General features: G+C 44.9%; 1 protein-coding gene across 1 annotated transcript in view; it reads left to right on the plus strand.

Moving 5' to 3' along the window:
- The first annotated feature begins 8,404 nt into the window (after positions 1-8,404).
- The window catches only part of UBE2E1 (ubiquitin conjugating enzyme E2 E1), a 54,806-nt gene continuing 42,720 nt past the window's right edge, over positions 8,405-20,490 (plus strand). The window contains exons 1-3 of the mRNA XM_081833957.1: positions 8,405-8,563; positions 9,751-9,929; positions 11,300-11,350. Coding sequence (XP_081690083.1) covers positions 9,778-9,929; positions 11,300-11,350 — 203 coding nt within the window. The 5' untranslated portion in view covers positions 8,405-8,563; positions 9,751-9,777. The remainder of the gene's footprint in view (positions 8,564-9,750; positions 9,930-11,299; positions 11,351-20,490) is intronic.

A 20,490-nucleotide genomic window follows, 5' to 3' on the forward strand; every position in this document is an offset into this window, starting at 1 on the left:
TTACTGGCCAGGGACAGCTACTCTGCAGAGCTCCACAGAACTCTATTATTTTTTATTCATCAGCTTCAGGGCTGAATCCTGAAACTGGAAATAGGTTCCTTGATGGAGCCCATAATTAGTCCTTCTGTAAATTTTTGTTTCCGCCCTGTCGCTTCCTCATTGCTACCCTCAATATATTAGAGAAAATAGTGTCTAGTCTCAAAGATTTTCTGAGATATATCTTCTGGGAATATCCCAGCCAAAAGAGAAAAAGAAAAAGAAAGAAGTATCTTAAATAAATAAATGTGGCGTGGTATGAAATGCAGAAGTTTCACCAGTCCCTCTATAGTGAGCTCAAGTGGTTAAGTGTGACCTCCAAAAGAAGGAAGTGGTTTATTTCTAATTGGGAAACTCCCCTGGGACATAGAAGTATCAAGATATAGAAGTTTGTAAATTAAAGCAAAAGCAAACTTACCAGCACTTGTAAGGTCCGAAGACTTAAATAACATGGATGGCAATCGAACATATAGAGAAAACAAGAGTCTTGGTACAAGAAACCAGGAAGACTCAATGAGTCTATCAATTATGTCCATGGTTGGGAGCACTTAAGGCATGAATGTTGGACAGCAGAGAGAAAATAGACTGCAGGGGAGAGCGGAAATTGACTTTCTCAAGTTCCTAACAGTTTACAGTGGGTATTCTGGACCAAAAAAAGTTTAGATTTTATTGTTTTATTGGACTGTATTTTAAATATTTTGTTGGGAGCCGCCCAGAGTGGCTGGGGCTAACCCGTCAGATGGGTGGCATAGCTCCTGCCAACCTAGCAGTTTTAAAACACGCCAGTGCAAGTAGATAAATAGGTACCGCCATGGCAGGAAGGTAAATGGTGTTTCTGTGCGCTCTGGTTTCCCTCACAGTGTTCTGTTGCGCCAGAAGCGGTTTAGTCATGCTGGCCACATGATCCAGAAAGCTGTCTGTGGACAAACACTGGCTCCCTCAGCCTGAAAGCGAGATGAGCACCGCAACCTCATAGTCACCTTTGATTGGACTTAACCGTCCAGAGGTGCTTTGCATTTTTACCCATCGTATTATTATTATCATTATTAGAGATGAGGGTGGGAATGTGCACTGTGATTTTAAAAAAACAAGAAAAAACACAACCGTGCTATCAGAGAAACTTAACCTTTCTCTGCTCACCAGACCGCCCCTTGCCCAGCCGCCTATTCTTCCTACCCCAGTATATCTAATGCATATATTCTCAGGTTCCAGGCTAGAAGCTGTCTAATGCTCTACTACTTAGCAGGCGAAGGCTGGCGTGAATGAGGGTGAGGGAAAGTGTTGTTTTCCCTTGGGCTCTCTCTTAAAACTCCCCATCCCAACTCCTAGATGAGACTCCAAGAGGACTCCAAGGCTATATTGTTCCAGGCTGGCTAGAGTCCTGAACAGGACAGGGCATACGCTACCACAAAGCCTTTGAGCAGAGTTCAGTGGGGTTATTTTTATTTTATTTTATGAAATGTTAATTATAATATATACCTTACATATTGGTGCAGATTTCCTAAAATAACTTCTTAAATGCATGCTTCTTAGACCTGAAAGATTACATGTTACAAGCCAGACACCCTGGGATGAATCGAACTCCAGAATGCATGCTTGCTGCAACACAAATGGCATCTTTTATAAAATGCCGTACCACTCCATGTGGATAATTACATTAACAAAAATCTGGTTAACAGCAAGTTTTAAAAGAAGCCAGTTATGTCTGCTGGAAAATACTCTTGTTGGGAAAGAAATGTTTCAAAAAAACGAAGCCCAAACAACAGAGGCTACAAAAAAATTCAAGAGCAGTTTTCACCATCACCTAGAGCTACAGAGGCACAGGATCTGTGTTTTAAATCCTGCCTTGATCCATTTCCAGCCTATCAGGTTCCAGAGATCAAGCTGAAATAAAGCCATGGGGACAAAAACTGGGTAAAACCAGAAAAGTATTTAATGGCACCCTTGATATTAATAACTGCATGAAACAGGCAAGAGGTTGACAAGTGTGGTAAATCTATACCAATCAATAATTTCTCTCACATGGCTGCTAATAACGCAGAAGTCCTACCAGTCCAAAAGATGGCAACCATAGTTTACGTATGTTGGCGGTAGGGACGCAGGTGGCGCTGTGGTCTAAACCACTGAGCCTCTTGGGCTTGCTAATCTGTTTTTGTTTTTTTTTAATAATTTTTATTGGGTTTTTACATTTTATAACAACAAACACACACACAAAGACAAGAACACACAAACACACAAATACAATTACATACCCTAATTTTCTTTACCCACTTTCATTGACTTCCCCCCACCCCCTCCTCTTACATCCCAGTTCCAAAATTAATTCAGCAAGTTCTTACCTAACCTCTTAAAGATATTCATATTGTTTTTAAAAATTAAATTCTTTTTGTTTATCTATATTCAACTTATCCAATTCTCTTATAATCATTAATTTCTTTTTTTTTTTAAGGTCGATCTAACTTCCCCTCCACAAATTTTCCCTTTATTATATTAATTATAGGTCACATTGACCAAGTAAAACAAAACATAACATTTTATAGTTCTATTCTCTCCCCCCCCTGCCCCGGTTTCTGTCCCTTCCCAGACAAATGTCCAAAAAACAAACAAAAAATAGTTCTTAGCCCGGATTCCTCACGTCCGAGGCGTCTGATTCTCTGTCAGTCCCTCTCTGCCAACTATGTTGGTAATCCTCTTTGTTGGTCCTAAGACCCCGAAGGAGTTCAGTCAGAGTCACATCATATTTTCTTTCATCCAGAATGTTAAAGAGTGTTTGCTGCGAAAGACCATCTAGTTTTCCATACTCAAGAGAAAAGTCCCAATCATGTTGCTTTATTCTTTTTAGTTTTAATATTCCAAGTACTCCAGGGACTTCTCTCTTCTTCTTTCTCATCTTTCGCAAGTTTGTAATCCAAAGGTCTTCTTGCTCATACTCTAACAATGCAGATTCCTGGTTGATATTTTCCACTTGTAGTGTCTGAACTCCTTCTTTCTTCTCTGTCAATTCCAAAGGCATCTCTTCCTGCTCAGCTGCAGAGTTTTTATCATGCGTCTCCTTTGTGCATTCAGCAGAGTTGTTTGTTTCAGAATTCAAGGTCATAAAAACTTTACTCAGAGCCATACTCTGCTCCTGCAGGATTCCCACGAGAAAGAACATTTTTTCTATCTCCGCCAGTAATTTTCCCTCTGCAGCCATTGTAATGTCACTAATTCCCCCTAGGGGGCTTTCAGTTATTTAGTAGTCCTTTTCCAATAATCTGTTACTTTGTTATTATCAATACTTTGTTTCCAATCGCCTCAGTCCAAATGTATCAACTTTAATTCCAAGAGTTGTTAAATAACAAAATTCTTTACTTTGTCCGCCCATTTGACAGCTTCTTTGACAGCTGTCAAACTCCTTTCACTTCTTCCTCCGGCACCCAAATAGGACACTCCCGGGTTTTTGGGGGGGATTACACACAAAGTTCCAAAATTCCCTTTCTCTCCAGCACAAAATCTTCTTCTATCAAATTTGTGAAAAACTTTTAAATCATCAAAACAGTATTCATTCCGCCTTAATTCTCCGTTCCTTGCTTTGAATCGTCTATAAGTAGAGGGGGTGCGGACTTCCCTTTAACACATCCCCCGATCGTGCCGAATTCACAGGATAAAATTTTTAAAGTCCAAATTCCACTACTCACGGGTCCTTTGTTATCCAGTCCAAATTTTGGGAAGAAAGTCAGCGCTCTCCGGCCATGGCTTGCGGCTTCACTCCACTGAAGTAGCGGTCTACTCTCAGCACCACGCCACTCTCCGTACCCTCTCCGCAGCCTTTAAAAAGGCTCTTCGTGGGTCGGGGAGGGCGCTTAAGGTGCCCACCGAGTCACCAAGTCCGCAGGCTTCCGCGCCTGCGGTTTCTGAGGGTCCCCGTGTCGCCGGCACGGCAAGACCCGTCCTCAGTAGAGCCGATTCCCTCCGGAGCTCGGAGGGAATCCGCCATTAGCCGTTCGCGCTAACCCGGAAGTTCTTGGGCTTGCTAATCTGAAGGTTGGCGGTTCGAATCCCCGCAATGGGGTGAGCTCCCATTGCTCTGTCCCAGCTCCTGCCAACCTAGCAGTTGAAGTGCAAGTAGATAAATAGGTACCGTAGTAGATAAATAGGTGGGAAGGTAAACGACATTTCCATGTGCTCTGGTTTCCATCACGGAGAGTGAGAGAGGAGGGGATAAAAAATGCTGCCTTCCTGGGGGTGTGGGGTGAGGGAGGGAGGGAGGCTTGGGAAGGAAGCGGCACACCCGCCAGCCTTATGGTTGGCGGGGTGCAGCTGGTGGGCGTGCAGGTAAATGGGAGGCTGCCAGCAAAGCCACACAGCTCCCCCACTCGCTGGGGTGCCCCTGAGAGGCCGGTGCCCTGGCGCAACGAACCACTAAGCCCTATGGGAAAGACGGCTCTGGTGGCTGGGGCAGCCCAGTCAGATGGGCGGCATGTAAATATTATTATTATTATTATTTTAAGTGGTGCTCCCCACTATAAGTGATTTCACGTCTACGTGTGGTACCCAGGGACGTAACTCCTGCCTAAGTGGGGAGACACCTGTACAAAGATAAATTTTACATCCATTGCTCCTTCTATTTTTACTTCTTGCCTTGTCCACCATGGACATGTGGCCTATGAAATGCTTTGTAGAATGGAAGCGGCCTTCAGGCTGATAAATGTTTCCTCCCCCTGTCTTAGGGAAAAGCTACTGACAAAGGATCAGAGCAGGCCAGACTACAGAAAAAATCGGGTTCCTTCTTGCTTCCTTCTCCCACTGGCCCAGCCCAGCCATCATCTCTCTCCACTCCCTGGTTTACGTGCACAGTGACCTTCCCCATCCTGGTCCACATTAAAGGGGAAAGACTGCTGCCTTGCCTCCCTCCTGCTGAAGCCCAGCCTGTATCTTGCGGAACTTGGCTTTCCTCCAAAGAAGGCAAGCTGCCACGGCAGGGGGACTTCCAGAGCAATGTGGCCTTTCTGATGCAGGTCAGATTTTGCATTTGGGGGCTTGCATCTTCCCAGGTAAGTGTTGAGTGCACAGTTGAAAGACCAAAACCTAGCCAGTCCATACAATGAGAACTTCTCTTGGTTGTCATTAAAAGTCACTTGGCATTTCTGTTACACAGCAGCACATCAGCTTGCAGCAGTTCAGACAAGAGAAGAAATCCGATGAAGAAAATATTTCTGACTCAGCAATCAGCTCCCGAATTACTAGTATATTTTAAAATAAAACCAGATTTTTCCTTCAGCCTCCTGCCAGGCTTGGGGGTCTTCATGTTAATAATAATAATAATAATAATAATAATAATGATAATAATAATAATAATAATTTTATTATTTATACCCTGCCCATCTGGCTGGGTTTCCCCAGCCACTCTGGGTGGCTCCCAACAGAATATTAAAAACACAATGAAGCATCAAACATCAAAAACTTCCCTAAACAGGGCTGCCTTCAGATGTCTTCTAAAAGTCAGATAGTTGTTTTATTTCCTTGAAATCTGATGGGAGGGTGTTCCACAGGGCAGGCACCACTACCAAGAAGGCCCTCTGCCTGGTTCCCTGTAACCTCATTTCTTGCAGGGAGGGAACCCCCAGAAGGCCCTTGGAGCTGGACCTGAATGATGGGCGTGGAGACGCTCCTTCACGTATACTGGGCTGAGGCCTCTTAGGGTATTAAAGGTCAGCAACACCACTTTGAATTGTGCTCGGAAACATACTGGGAGCCAATGTAGATCTTTCAGGACTGTTGTTATGTGGTCTCGGCGGCCACTCCCAGTCACCAGTCTATCTGCCACATTCTGGATTAGTTGTAGTTTCCGGGTCACCTTCAAAGGTAGCCCCACGCAGACCACATTGCAGTAGTCCAAGCGGGGGATAACTAGAGCATGCACCACTCTGGCGAGACAGTCTGCCGCCAGGTAGGGTCTCAGCCTGCGTACCAGATGGAGCTGGTAGACAGCTTCCCTGGACACAGAATTGACCTGCGCCTCCATGGACAGCTGTGAGTCCAGAATAACTCCCAGGCTGCGCACCTGGTCCTTCAGGGGCACAGTTACCCCATTCAGGACCAGGGAGTCTTCCACACCCATCCTCCCATCCCCCCAAAACATTTAGGCCCCTGAATGGGACTGATGACATCACAGACTTTCCCACTGTAACAAAATGATGTCACCCACATAGAACAATGAAATTGTGCCCTATGGAATGGAACAACCCAAAAGCTAATGAACAGGATGAGGAAAGAAGCTAAAATCAGAGAAATGAGACTGACCATCAATGAATGCTTTACAAAGTAGCAGTGCGTTCCTAACCATGTCTACTCAGAGGTAAGTTCTATTGAACCCAGTGGGGCTTATTCCTAGGTAAGTGGGGTTAGACTAGCCAAAGTGTCGCTTGTCAGATAAGTCTCTTTTCAGCTCCTATCCCCTCCAGATAAATGACATTAATGAACACTTTAAATGTTTTAAATACATCACTTCATCTCCTCTCTTTCCCCTTAGGAAGGGATGGTTCTTAAACTTGCAGCTTGCCTGCAGCCCCTCTCCAAGGCTCCCACTTGCAGGATTGTGACCCTGAATGTCTAATAGGTGGCTCTGCAGGGTTGGAGGTGAAATGTTTACTGGTGCTTTTGGATAAACAAAAAGAAATAGATGTGAAGTTAAAACTACAGAAGTGAAGTGGGTGGAAAAGAGGAATTGCTGGGGGGTTTTGGCTGTTTTTGCTACCTTTAGAGTTTGGACAAGCAGAAAGCTGCTTGCCCTAAGATAAGAAAAAGAAGTTTTTTTCTAACAGGACAGGCCTGTTGTTTTGGGACTCTGCAGGTAAAAATCTACTGAGGCCATCCCAGAGCCAGGACAGGTGGTTGCTGTTTCTGCTGGAGAAAGTGAGTGAAGGTGGGGGGACTTCACACTCCTGAGGCCATTATCAGTCTCTCTCTCTCCTTCTGTGCTTTTAAAGTGAGGAAGAAATAGGTAAAACAAGAAGAAAAGGCTGCTTCCTAGGAGCCTTTTGGCGTGAGGTGGGCTGGGGGTGGGGGGAGACACCTGATGGTGTGACTTTTCAGAGAAGGTGCCCTTGACCTCCAATCCCCACCCCCAAAACTGACATGCCTCTCATTCTCATGATTAGGTTTGGAAAGGTTCCCCCCCTTTAGTACTGTGGATCCCAATGTGGGGCCCACGGCCCACAGGTGGGCAATTTGATTTTTAGGGGGGGTCAATTCAAAAACAAGTTATTAACAGCGAAAGGCCTTTTAGGCTTCCTCCATGAAGTTCACTTTTTGAATAATAAGAATTATATGTCATGTAGGGGGGGATTAATCAGGATTTTAGAGATGCCCCCCCCAAAAAGGTTGGGATCCAGTAACTCTGGATCCCTGCAGCACCCAGGTGTGGACTATTTGCCCGGCTTGCTCCAGGTGGCCCCCCCATCAGAGGCATCTTTTTATCCCTCTCCCCGCCCCGCACCTCCAAAGGGGGGACAGAGAGAGGTGAGTGTGGGGTGGCATGTAGAGCCATCGTGGCCCTGGGAAAGCCCTCTTTCAATGGGGTGGGTGTGTGCTTTGGGGGGGGCACGACCACACTTTGGTGGGAAGACAGAGGGAAGTGTGTGTGTGTGTATACATATATGTTTGTGTGTGAAGTGCTTTTTCCTCAAAAAATGTTTACGGGTACTCTCATTTTCCTACTCATATTGAAATACTGACGCTCCATGAGGCCAAACTTAGATTCACAAAATGTTTAAGGGTATGTGTACCCCTGCGTCCCCCCAGAAGAAAGCACTGTGCGTATGTGTGTGTGTACAGTGGTACCTCGGGTTAAGTACTTAATTCGTTCTGGAGGTCCGTACTTAACCTGAAACTGTTCTTAACCTGAAGCACCACTTTAGCTAATGGGGCCTCCTGCTGCGGCTGCGCTGCCGGAGCACGATTTCTGTTCTCATCCTGAAGCAAAGCTCTTAACCTGAAGCACTATTTCTGGGTTAGCGGAGTCTGTAACCTGAAGCGTATGTATCCTGATGCGTATGTAACCCGAGGTAAAAAATGTTTAGGGGTACTCTCATTTTCCTACTCATACTGAAATACTGCCCCTCCATGAGGCCAAACTTAGATTCACAAAATGTTTAGGGGCATGCATCCCCCTGCGTCCCCCAAGAAAAAAAGCACTGAGTGTGTGTGTGTGTGTGTGTGTACAGTATGTGTGTGTGTGTGTATATATATATATATGTGTGTGTGTGTGTGTGTGTGTGTGTGTGTACTCTATATGTGTGTGTATAGCGTTTCTTGTACACTGTAGGGTGACACCGGCTGTCTGTCCCCCCTTCCCCTTCCCCTGCTTGCGGGAAGGCGGCGGCGGCGGCGGCGGGCGGGGGGGCGGCAAGGCAGAGCGGCAGGCGGGGAAGCCATTGCCTGCTTAATAGTTGCTGTTGCAGCACTTCCGCTTCTCTCCCCGCGAGAGAGACACGAGTGGCCAGGCCCAGCCGCACCGAGGAGGAGCGCCAGACACAAAGGGAGAGAGGTAGGGGGAGAGGGGGCGCCCCGACTCTCACCCTCGACGGGCGCAGGCGCCCCCGCCGCGCCTGGCCTCCCCCCGAGAGCGCGGAGGAGGGCGGCGGGGGCTTGGGGGCTTCCCGCGGGGGGGGGGGAGCCGAGAGGAGATGGGAGCGGGGGGAGGGAGGGAGACCCGGGTGGGCAGAGGAGACGTCGGGGGGTGGGGAGAATTTTTAGGGGGGAGAGCTGACAGGTCTCGCCCCGCACCGCTGGGAGCCGGGGGAGGCCGGAGGGTGCGCGGACGGGGGGGGGGGGCAGCTTTCTCTCCCCTCCCCACCCCGTCTGCAAACCGAGAAGGATGAGGTGGTGGGAAGGGAGGCATGTTGTTTTGGGGGGTGGGGAAGGGTAGTAAAACAAAAGCCAAGGGGGGCGTTTAGAAGTAGAGGAGGAAGAAGGGGCGGGGAGCCCCTTGAGGAGTAGCTAGCTGCCCCCCCCCAAGTTGGAGGGGGGGTATACTCTATAGACACCCCCTGCCCACAATACCGATTTCTCTTTCGCACCCACTACGGATTTCTCCTCTCCTCTCCCCCCTCCATGGCATTCCCCTTTTTCCTGGGTCATCTCTGCCCCCCCCCCCAGTCCCTAATTACTAGTCCCCATTATGCAGCTTCTGAAAAGTATTCCCCCCCCAACCCTCACTTCCTGTGGTGGTGAGTTTTCCACCTCACCTCTTTCAGCAGCCTCCCAGTTTTTCCTAGTACTCCCCCCCCCGAATTTCTTATTTCGCCCCAACCTTGTAGAATACCAATGTTTCCACCACTCTCTAGCCTCTGTTCTGTGACCCCTTTATCTCCGTGTGTCATGGATGCTATTTGGAGGGGGAAAGCAGGGGGTCGGAGGGGGTCCTGTGTGAAAAGGTTAGAGGAGGCATGTAAGGAAATTGCTTCGTCTCCCTAATCCCAGTTTCCCATTTTATTAATTCTTGTGGTCTGCGCATCCCCCTCGCCCCCATTTCCAGAGAGGAGCTGACAACTAAATGTTGCTGAAACTTGCGGGTGGGGGCTTCTCTTTGAATCTATTCATTCTTTCTCCCTACGAAGAGAAGTAGAAAATGTTTTCTAAGAGCTTGACCCAAGACCCCCGTGGCTCCTTGTCCAAGTGTTAACTGTCCCCCATTTCCCTCCCCCCCCGTTCCCTGTGGTGTTTTTACTCCAGGTTTGGGGTACGTAGTGTGGGGTAGCTATGTCGGATGACGATTCGAGGGCCAGCACCAGCTCTTCCTCATCTTCGTCTTCCAACCAACAGACCGAGAAAGAGACAAGCACACCTAAGAAGAAGGAAAGTAAAGTCAGCATGAGTAAAAATTCCAAGCTCCTTTCCACCAGTGCCAAGAGGTGAGACTGTCCTTAGCATTCTCTTCCTTATAGTCCTTGCGATGGCTTTTCTTCACTAAATACCTTTCTGGCACATGCTGTTTCTGCAAAACAATTACAGCCCACCCCCCATCAGCATTGTTGCCCACTCCCCAAGTGCATTATTTTTATTTTAAAGAATTTCGTTTTTTTACCTAACCATACCTCTAACCTTCTACTTGAAACTTGTCGTTATCACTTGTATCCGCCAGCAGAAAAGTTCAGAGCCAGTGACTTCAAACCAAGAGTACCTCAATTCCTGCCTTGCTACCAACTTACTGCGTAGCCTTGGGCAAAACTCTTAATTTCTTCACAAGCTTTCTTAGTGGATGGTGACAGTAGTCAGTGTGCAGGAGTGTGATGTAGATTAATTAAGATTTGGTATCTGCATTGAGTTCATCCAATTATGTGTTAAAATAGTAGTCTCCCAGGGAGAAAAAAATGCTACTTTCTATCATTGCTCACATTTAGAGTCAATCTTTTCTGTTTTTCAAATTCATCACAATTCAACTTTCAAACTTTGATGCAAAAGATCACTGTTGCTTCAGTAAGAAGAATGTTCTTATTGAAAACGTACAAATCTCACCCTTATGCTTATGAAGCTCCTTGTATATCTCTCTCTTGTGGAGCTGGGATTTGAATTGGTATTTCCCAAAAATTGTCTGATGGGTCCAGCGCTCTCCATCTTGTTTCTACTGAAATTAATGTGTGACATTGGTATGAAAAGAGGAGGAGCCTTTCACGAGGAATTTTACAGAGGGTAGGGCACGCACTAGTATTTGTATTGACTGCCAGTTAATTTTGGGGAGGGAGAAACAAACAGAAGGAATATTCTGTAATGCTCTGACCATACCCTTTTGCTGCTTAGTGATAAAAATCAGTGGGAATTTTGTTGCTGACATCGTTGATGTTTGGATTTCTTCTGTTGTGGTTAGTGAAGGGGAACTCTGTACTATTTATTCTCTCATACCTGTGATGGCATTAAGGTGATCCAATTGGAATGTCATTCGTTTCCGCTGCTTTTGTGGGGATCTAGTATGTTTCACTGCACAGAATGCTAGACTTGACCGAAAGTTGGCATGAGTTTTGGACTCATTAATTTGAGCAAAACAGTGTCTTTTGCCCTGTGTTTCTGACTATAAAGCAGGTATAATAGTTTCAGTGTTATGAAGATCACTAAGGTTTGGAAATAATGGACCTGGATCAACCTTAGTAGATTTATGTAGCTTGCCCTTTATCCCTATCAATAGTTTTTTGTGTGTGTGTGGATGTTACTTGGGAAAGTCATGCTGCTTTTCATCTCTTGAATTCCCTGTGTAAGATTTGCCTTCTCTTTTGGTTTCTTGCTGTAGGATTCAGAAGGAGTTGGCTGACATCACCTTAGATCCACCTCCCAACTGCAGGTATGTGTTGATCCATCTTTTCTAATGGCTGGACTACGTGTTGCAATTAAGTGTGGCTACCTCCAACCTGTACTGCCTCCCATGTTTAGTTAAATAAGGCACGTGACACGGCATGATATCACTGCACTCTGTGTTTTCCTGCGTGCAGTGGTTGGCTGCTGCTTCCAGAAGGGCAGGGAAATAAATGCATCTTACCAGTTAAATGCAGGACATTTTGTGGGGTGGCAGCTACCGCACCTACGATGGTAATGAGGAAGACTGGAGAGCACTTGACAGGTTATTACTTCTAAATATAATTTTTGGTTCTGAAATGTTGATGCAGAGTATATTTTCCGAATGGCTTGGAATAATTCCTTATGGCCTTTGGGGCTCAGGAGGTGAATTCCGGATGTCAATATTCTGTTTCTTATGCTTGTTTTTATTGTACTTCAGAAGTAATTGCATTAGGAGTGGATTGCATCATTGGTTGTCATGCTGTGTGAATGTATATATATTTCTGTGGCTGGGCAGTTGTGAAGGATATGAAAACGCATGTTCCCATCACCCCTTTTGCATTTATAGGTATTATTCCGAATTGCATCATGCTTATTATTGCATTCAATTTGTAGGGTGGGGGGAGATGGAAGACCTGTTGCTGCTTTTTCGAGTTGTTATGCCTCTGCGCCGTGCAGTGCTGCATGCAATAGGAGTGAGATTTGAGTTCCTAGCTCAGCATATGCACCTTAAGAGCATGCATGTAATCTGGTGAAAGCACACCCCGGGGGATGTCATTGCCTTTTATAAAATGAGTGTTTGAGCTGTGTGTTAAAAGATTTAGACACTTTCTGAAAGTACCTGCTAAGCTGCTTCTTAGGTTATCACTTAGCTTTTGTAGCCCCTGAGCATTTAGATATGGGGTAATACAGTGTAGATGGTCCATGGTTGCCCCTTGTTAATTAAACAGGAAGGCTACTTTCAGCACATGCTGTCACAGTTGAGGTTGCTGTTTCTAGAGAGCATCTTTATCTGTCCAGTCTGCTAATAACCACTTTCGAGCCAGTTGCTATTGATGGTGGCAGCCGGTGAAACGATCCGTCTTTTAAAACACTTCGGGTGGAGCTTGCTTCCTCTACCTGCAAGACGTTCCCTTTCCTTTATGACTGCTCCAGCAAGCAAATGATGTGACTGTTAAAGTTTCGTTTTAAAATCCAGCCTTCACGTGAAGAAACTGGGAGGAAAATATGTGAGGAGAGCAGAGGTCTGGGCTTAATGAAGGGCTGCCCTGTTTATTTAACGAGATCAGCTAAAGACGTATTTCCTTCTATTGGCCGAAGTCCCCATTGCAACAGGTTCAGGAACATTATCAGTGACTGATGCCTGGATGAAAGAGGGGAGATGACTGATACAAATGTATTATGATGTTAAAGGTTTTTAGTCGTTGGTGTTTGATAAGAGAGACTTTAAAAACATGCATGACAAATGGCATTGTCTTGTTGCTGAAGCTTCATGCGGTTTAAATTAATCATGCTTGTGAATTTGCTATGTGGGTTTTTGGAATCTGCTGTTCTCAGTGTTGCATTCTTGTTAATGGCTTCCCTCTTACCCTGCCTGATCGAAGTGTATGTCCAAATCATCCAAGTAATCTCGCAACAGTTATCTCTCTCTAAACAGCTTGTATATGAACTTGGTGCCTTTCAGGGCTATGCTAGCAAATTACCTTGTCAGAATATAATGACTGTAGATGTGGTTTCTTATTTCACTAGTGCAGTCCACCGGGAATCATAAACTTCGAGGCACAATACAGAGATGTTTGCTTTGCTCAAGCCTTTTGAGGGGCAAAAATTGGTTTATGCTACAAGCACGTTAAACTACCTGGTGATCAGAGGAATCTTTCACTTCAAATCGTATATGTGAGCAGAAGTTTGGATGTTTTCAAGTTTCTTTTTCCTGTGGATTGTGTTGAACTTGAGAGAAGTATGCTAGCCTTGATTTGCCTCATAATTGGTAGTGAGAGGAGGAGGAGGAGGAGGAAGTGGGGGGCGGGACCTAGAAACCTTGGATCTTGAGTTTTAGAGTAACTTCATTGTTGGCACTTATTTGCTTGGGGGCACAAAATTGTGTCTCAAAACATTGTTCTCTCTTCATTCGCATCTTAAATCTGTTATGAAAATGACGGCATTTTGGGGGGATGTGTTTGCTTTGTCACACAAAAGAATATTTTAAAGTATTTTGTAGATGTGTGAATATGTTCTCGTGGAAGAGAGCCATTTCTCTAGCCCATGTAGGTGTTGCATTAAAATCACAGGTACAGCACAGGCTACAACAGATTTAAGCATCACGTGTGAAAATAGCCTACGTGTTGCCATTTCCTAACACAGGAGTAGCCATTGCGGTGCACCCCCTGACCATTGGTCATGCTGGCTGGGGCTGATGGGAGTTGGAGTTAACAACATCTGGAGGGTAACACATTGACTACCCCTGCCTTTATGTATTCAGTGTGAATCCAGCTGTTAGCTGATGCTATGGGAAAGATACACCAGTAGCATTGGCCTGGCAAGGTTGCTTTCTCCTAGTCTCATGCTGCTCTCATTCAGGATTGGAGACTGCTGTAGCGGCCCATTACAGATGTGAGAAATGCACAATTTTTAAAAGGATTTTGCAGTGTGCCACTATGATTTCAGGGGACGTAGAGCCAAAGAACTCCTTCTTGTCTTTTTAAAGACAGAATAGAACATTTCACCCCACCTAAGCTGCTACAGCATAGCTGCATGCCCTGAATATTATTGGTGACAGGGGCCTGTAGGTTTATTCCTCATATACTTTTTGCTTCTTCTAAGAGTTTTCCCAACAAGGCACCTTAAAGCTTTCTGTGAGCCCATGAGGTCCTGCATCTCCCCTTTCGTTTGATGTGTTTGCCTTCAGGACAAGGTTGAGCACTGCCAGTGAACCGCTGCCTGTGTTTTGTCTTGGCTACGCTCGAGAAAGCTTGGATTGTTGCTTTTGTTCCTCGAGGGGGCTCACCGTGAAGCCCCCTGCCATAGGCTGCTTTCACAAGTGACACTAAGAATGCCTTTTTGTCCCTCGCACTTGTGGATATGGTTAATGTGGGAAACGGTCTCTTTTAATTTGAGTGATAATCTTTGGAGCTGCTAAGGATCTGGCGGACGGGCATTATCTTATTCCTAGGAACAAATATAGTCTTTAAAATGCACCAGTTGCTGTTTGGTTAGAGAAGTATGCATTCAGCCTCTCACCGTCCGTGATAACTACAGACAAAGTATTTGGAGGAGAGCAGAGATGATAATACAGTGGTACCTCGGGTTAAGTACTTAATTTGTTCTGGAGGTCCGTACTTAACCTGAAACTGTTCTTAACCTGAAGCATCACTTTAGCTAATGGTGCCTCTTGCTGCTGCCGCGCCGCCAGAGCACGATTTCTGTTCTCATCCTGAAGCAAAGTTCTTAACCCGAGGTAATATTTCTGGGTTAGCGGAGTCTGTAACCTGAAGCGTATGTAACCTGAGGTACCACCGTATATGGACATGCATAGTGAAGGTTGCATGTGGTGCTGTAACTGGGCAGGCATGGCAAATGTGTGAAAACTGCTGAAGCAGTTCTTGTGAAAGTGGCCATTGGGCCTAATTTGCTTTGGGCAGTGGCTCAATCCTTCTTTTGTCAGGTTTTATGTATATGTTTGATGGTACAGTCAGACCTCGGTTCCTGAACGGCTCTGTTTTGGAACGTTTTGGCTCCTGGATGCTGAAAACCCGGAAGTAAATGCTCTGGTTTTTGAACGTTTTTCAGAAGCCGAACGTCCAATGCAGCTTCCGCTTGAGTGCAGGAAGCTCCTGCAACCAATCAGAAACCATGCCTCGGTTGTCGAATGTTTCGGAAGCTGATCGGGCTTCCGGAACGGATTATGTTTGTCAACCAAAGTTAAAGGTAAAGGGACCCCTGACCATTAGGTCCAGTCATGGACGACTCTGGGGTTGCAGCGCTCATCTCGCTTTATTGGCCAAGGGAGCCGGCATACAGCTTCCGGGTCATGTGGCCAGCATGACGAAGCTACTTCTGGCGAACCAGAGCAGCGCACGGAAACACCGTTTACCTTCCCGACAGAGTGGTACCTATTTATCTACTTGCACTTTGACGTGCTTTCAAACTGCTAGGATGGCAGGAGCAGGGACCGAGCAACGGGAGCTCACCCTGTCACGGGGATTCAAACTGCCGACCTTCTGATCGGCAAGTTCTAGGCTCTGTAGTTTAACCCACAGCGCCACCCGTGTCCCCAACCAAAGTTAGACTGTACTAAAATAGTGCGGCTTCTTCTGGCTGCTCTTATCATACCAGACTGCTGTTGCATCTCCTCCTTGATAACATGCGAGATCGCCTTCCTTGTCCCCAAGCCCCCCCCCTCTCCCTTTGCTCCATACCTGATAAGGATCTCCATGGTTGTTGGAAGCAGCCCCCCTGCATTCAGATGGCAGTACTTTCCAGGGGGTCAGGTTTCACACGCTTTCGCTTTATGGTCTGGGAATGAAACCTGACTTGAAATGCTCCAGATGTGTACAGAAAAGTGCTTTCTTTTATTGACTCGGTGCACTTTGGGAATGTGCACCGAAGGCTAGAAATCACCCCGAGTACACCCCAGTTTGCGTACGCAACAATTACTGCACAACAGACTGAAGAGCAGCAACAAACATGGGCCAAAAGGAGCAGCGGCAAGCCCTCGAAAGCAGCTACACACCAAACTTTCATGAGGACCCCTAAGAAAGGGAAGAGAGCAAATTGTTTCTCAGAAAGGGGCTTTGTGTAAAATCCTTAGTCTGACAGTGTCAGCAATTTTTATTTTATTTTATTTGCCATTTTTTGTTTGAGATATTTGTGTTCTTTTAAATGCCATCTTTCTGGGTGATCTTGCAGAGTTTCTGTTTGTCTCATGCATTTTGATGTGCTAACTTGACACTTGTTGGAGAGTTTCCATGGGAGGGTGAGCAGTTTTCCTTGTCCATTTGTGAAATTGCTTGGGTTCTTGCTTGGCAGTTATTACGAGAGAACTGAAGACACATTTTGACTGGGGCTTAAATAGAAGATAGGGCTTTGACGTCCAAAGGATCACATCTGGCTAGCAAGAAATAGTGCTGTTTATTGGCATTTCAATAAATGTCTCTTTTAAAGCGCTTAGTAGTAGCATAGAATTTCCTTAAGACTTGTGCAAACATACTGGGCTGGGCAAAGGAAAACAAAGTGGGTGGTTCCCCCCCCCCCTTACCTATTTGTGTGTTCAGAATTCTGAATTTCATAGGTCGCAGAAGAAAAAGTGCAAATAACAGCATAGTCTCACAAAGTACAGTTTGGACTTCATAACTAATCTAATGTTTTGTCTCTCTAATTCTAACATGAGCATTTTAAGGATGTTCTTCAGGTTTGTGTGATTTAGAAACCTTCAGGGAAAGCTAATAGTAAAACTCCTATTTCAAATGTGCAGAATATGCATGAATCCTATTAGTTTGTCCAGATGTTGTTTCTTGTAACTTTTCTCTCTCCCAAAATGCCTACAAACCTTTTGACCTGAAATAATAATAAAGGAGGGGGAGGACTAGAGAAATGTTAATGTCATGCCACAAAGTAATACATAATAAAAATGCACAGAAATGAATGGGAAATTATCTGTGATTTGCAGAAATGGAACTGAGAAATTTGAATTCGATTTCACAAGTTGTGCAGCAATAAATTATTGGTGTTTTTTTCAATAGCCCTAAATCTCCCTTTAAACTCAGTGAAGGGTTAAAAAAATATATCTGACAATAGCACTGAACTCTACTTTCATATATTAATTAATCTGTGCCCCAATATCTTAATTTTTTAAAAACTTACACAGATTTGGTCACCTTAATATCAGTGGAACTATATGCAAGTGCATATTTTTAAGAACCAAGGTTTTAAAATACACAATTTTTTATTATTTTGCAAGAAATGCTATATGAACGAATGTGTTCCCTTGAGCAGCTATTGCCTGGGCAAATGCGTTAAATGGGCTGCTTTCTAGCGCTCCATAATGCAGGAATACTCTGCAGCTGTTTAACCAAGATGAGAGTTTTGGTTTTTCTTCCCTTTGTTCACTGGCTTGAAAGAGACATTTGTGAATGCCAAGTTCATTTTGCATATGTATGCTTTCTGTTTTTTGTCAGTGGTGACGTGCTATGGAGAGTACTTTATAAATGTTTATTAGCTGAAAAATTCCTACATAATGTGGAGCAAATACTTAAGGAACAGTGTACAATAAGGTTCATGTGGAGAAATCGGTAGTTAAACCTATAGAAAGACCTACATTAGTTTCTTTTTTACTTTTTAAATATAAATTAAAGCCAATAATGATTAGAGACTGTTCAGTTAGCAAATGTTTCTCTCAGGCAGATTTATCACTTTTTTGGGAAAGCTTTTTACAAAACATTATCCAAATGAAGATATAAAATTCCTTTCTATATTACAATGCCCTCAGTACTGATCAGCCTTTCAGGGCACAGCTCTGAATAAAATCCTCACTTTTAATCTGCTGTTAATGTACTAATCCTGTGCTTTCAGATTTAATTACCGCATCCAGTTCATGCAAGAGTTTGATTATTTCATTTATTAGAAATTAAGCATTGCTCTTGGTGGATTTACCTGCAAAGATGAAAAGAACCTCCTGCTTAAATGCAAATAAAAGTTAAGTGCTGCTCTGCATGTGCAGAGTGCCTTTGCCTCCTCTCGCCATGGGCAACCACAAGCAGCAACCATATTTCTTGGGACTGGGGTAGTGGCTCCCCAAACAGGGTGGACAGAACAGCTGGATGGAGCAAAAAGCCCCAAAGTCATTCAAGATCTGCATGACAGTAATGAACTCTTTCTCAATCAGCAAAGATCTGTTTTAGAAGAGATTCAGTGGGGAGGGTTTGAAGTTTAAGGATCTAGAGTTTTAAGATGTGTGATGGCAACAGCAACTGCTTGCCTGCCTATTGCATCTGGTTGGGGGTCTTGGAGGGGCTCCATTGAAGTTCTGGGCCCTTTGCCATTGCCCCACCTGGTCACTCTCTAGCATTGGGCCTGACTGGGACGGTTGCTAAGTAATTGTCATGCTTATGGTGCATTGGATTAACAGCATCCTGAACAAGGATGGTTGGCTTGGCCACAATTGTTCTGCAACAGTTTAATTCCAAAATTAAATGCAGCAGTAGGCAGCACGGAGCATGGGCAGTGTTTGATCAATGTAATTTTTTTGGCACTTGTCCATAGACGTGTGGAAAAACTAAGTTGCTGTTGCTGTCTGGTGGTTCTAAGGTGAAAAGGTAAGCGATGTGGGTGGCGTTGTGGTCTAAACCAGTGTTCCCCAACCTTGGGCCTCCAGCTGTTTTTGGACTACAACTCCCATCATCCCTCGCTAGCAAGACCAGTGGTCAAGGATGATGGGAGTTGTAGTCCAAAAACAGCTGGAGGCCCAAGGTTGGGGAACACTGGTCTAAACCACTGAGCCTCTTGGGCTTGCCGATCAGAAGGTCAGCGGTTCGAATCCCCGCGGCGGGGTGAGCTCCCTTTGCTTAGTCCCAGCTCCTACCAACCTAGCAGTTTGAAAGCACACCAGTGCAAGCAGATAAATAGGTACCACTGTGGCAGAAAGGTTAACGGCATTTCCGTCACGGTGCTCCATTGTGCCATAAGCAGTTTAGTCTAAGGTTACCATATTTTTTTCAATGACACTTTTCAACTTCAATGGATTTTGTATGGGGACTGATTTGTAAATCCGGGGACTGTCCCTGAGAAACGGGGACGTCTGGTAACCTTAGTTTAGTCATGCTGGCCACATGACCTGGAAAACTGTCTGTGGACAAACGCCAAATGAGCGCCTCAACCCCATAGTCACCTTTGACTGGACTTAACAGTCCAGGGGTCCTTTACCTTTACCTGTAAAGGTAGCTGTGGTGGGCTAGGGGCCACTTGCCACACAGTGTCTACTGCTTGTCTAATAATGTGGCAGACAGCTATGCCTTCCATGGGCATCAAGTAAGTCATTTGAGAGAGATAGGATGTTGCATTAGATAGGCATTTGGCCTCAATTAGCAGCACTCTCCTGAAATATTTGAGTAAGCACTTCAAATGGTCATCCATTGGAAATGGCACGATTTAAAAAACAGTAATAATTGAGCCTGTTTCCTTTTAAACCTGCATCCTCGTTTCTGATCATTTAGCACTATTTCCAGCACACTTTGCAATTTATCTCTGCCCCTCTGTCTGTGCCAAAATGTCTTGGGGGCTGCACTTGTTCTTCTGGGTAGGGGCTGTAATACAGTGGTAGGACACGAACTTTTGACGTTCAGCTTCTATGCCTGACATTTCTCCGTAAAACTAATCTTGGGTCCCAGAGACCTTGGAGTGTTGCTGAGGGAGATAGTATTGGAACTAGACAGACCAGTTGGTCTGATTGAGTACATCTGCTTCACCTGTAAAGATCGCTTTACAGCAGGATGATAAAAAAACAAACTGGGTGATATTTCCTGGGAGCCCACAATTACTTTGAACAGCAAACAGTTTCAGTTGATTCCTTTCTTCTTCTTCTTTTTTTTTAAAAAAACACCTCCCCAAAACACCAGAGGGATAGATACTAATGGCAGGGTTTGTTTAGTTTAGATCATGTGGCAATAGCTAGATTGATTTTTTTTGTAGTGATTTTCTCTTTTCTAAGTAATTCCCTAATGAGCTGAGTGCCTTGCCTGCCAAATATGAAAAATGACAGATTTAGGAAGCTGCTTTGGCAAAGAATTGAAGTTTGAAATGTCCAGATTACCATTCACCTATCTTATTTTAAGTGTCTTTGTGATCCATTGGCAACACATTTTGATAACGCTTGCAGTGCTGTGAGCATATCTTACTTGCTTCTTGTGTGCAGGGTGGGGGTTACAGTAGAAACCATGATCTGGAAAGCCTTATGCCAAAGTAATCATATGCAAACAGTGATTTTGTTTATGTAGCTCAGCTTATCTAAAACCTTGGGATGTTTCCTGGGCTATTTTGATAAACGAGATAGTGCTATTGTCGAAGATACATCTGTTGCACTGCATAGAAGTAGCAGAAACTTTGGAAACGATGCAAAAAAATGTACTTACTGAGTGCAAACAGTCTTTAGTG

Source organism: Podarcis erhardii (genome assembly GCF_964252035.2).
Source record: "Podarcis erhardii genome assembly, chromosome: 12".
NCBI classification, from domain to species: Eukaryota; Metazoa; Chordata; class Lepidosauria; order Squamata; family Lacertidae; genus Podarcis; species Podarcis erhardii.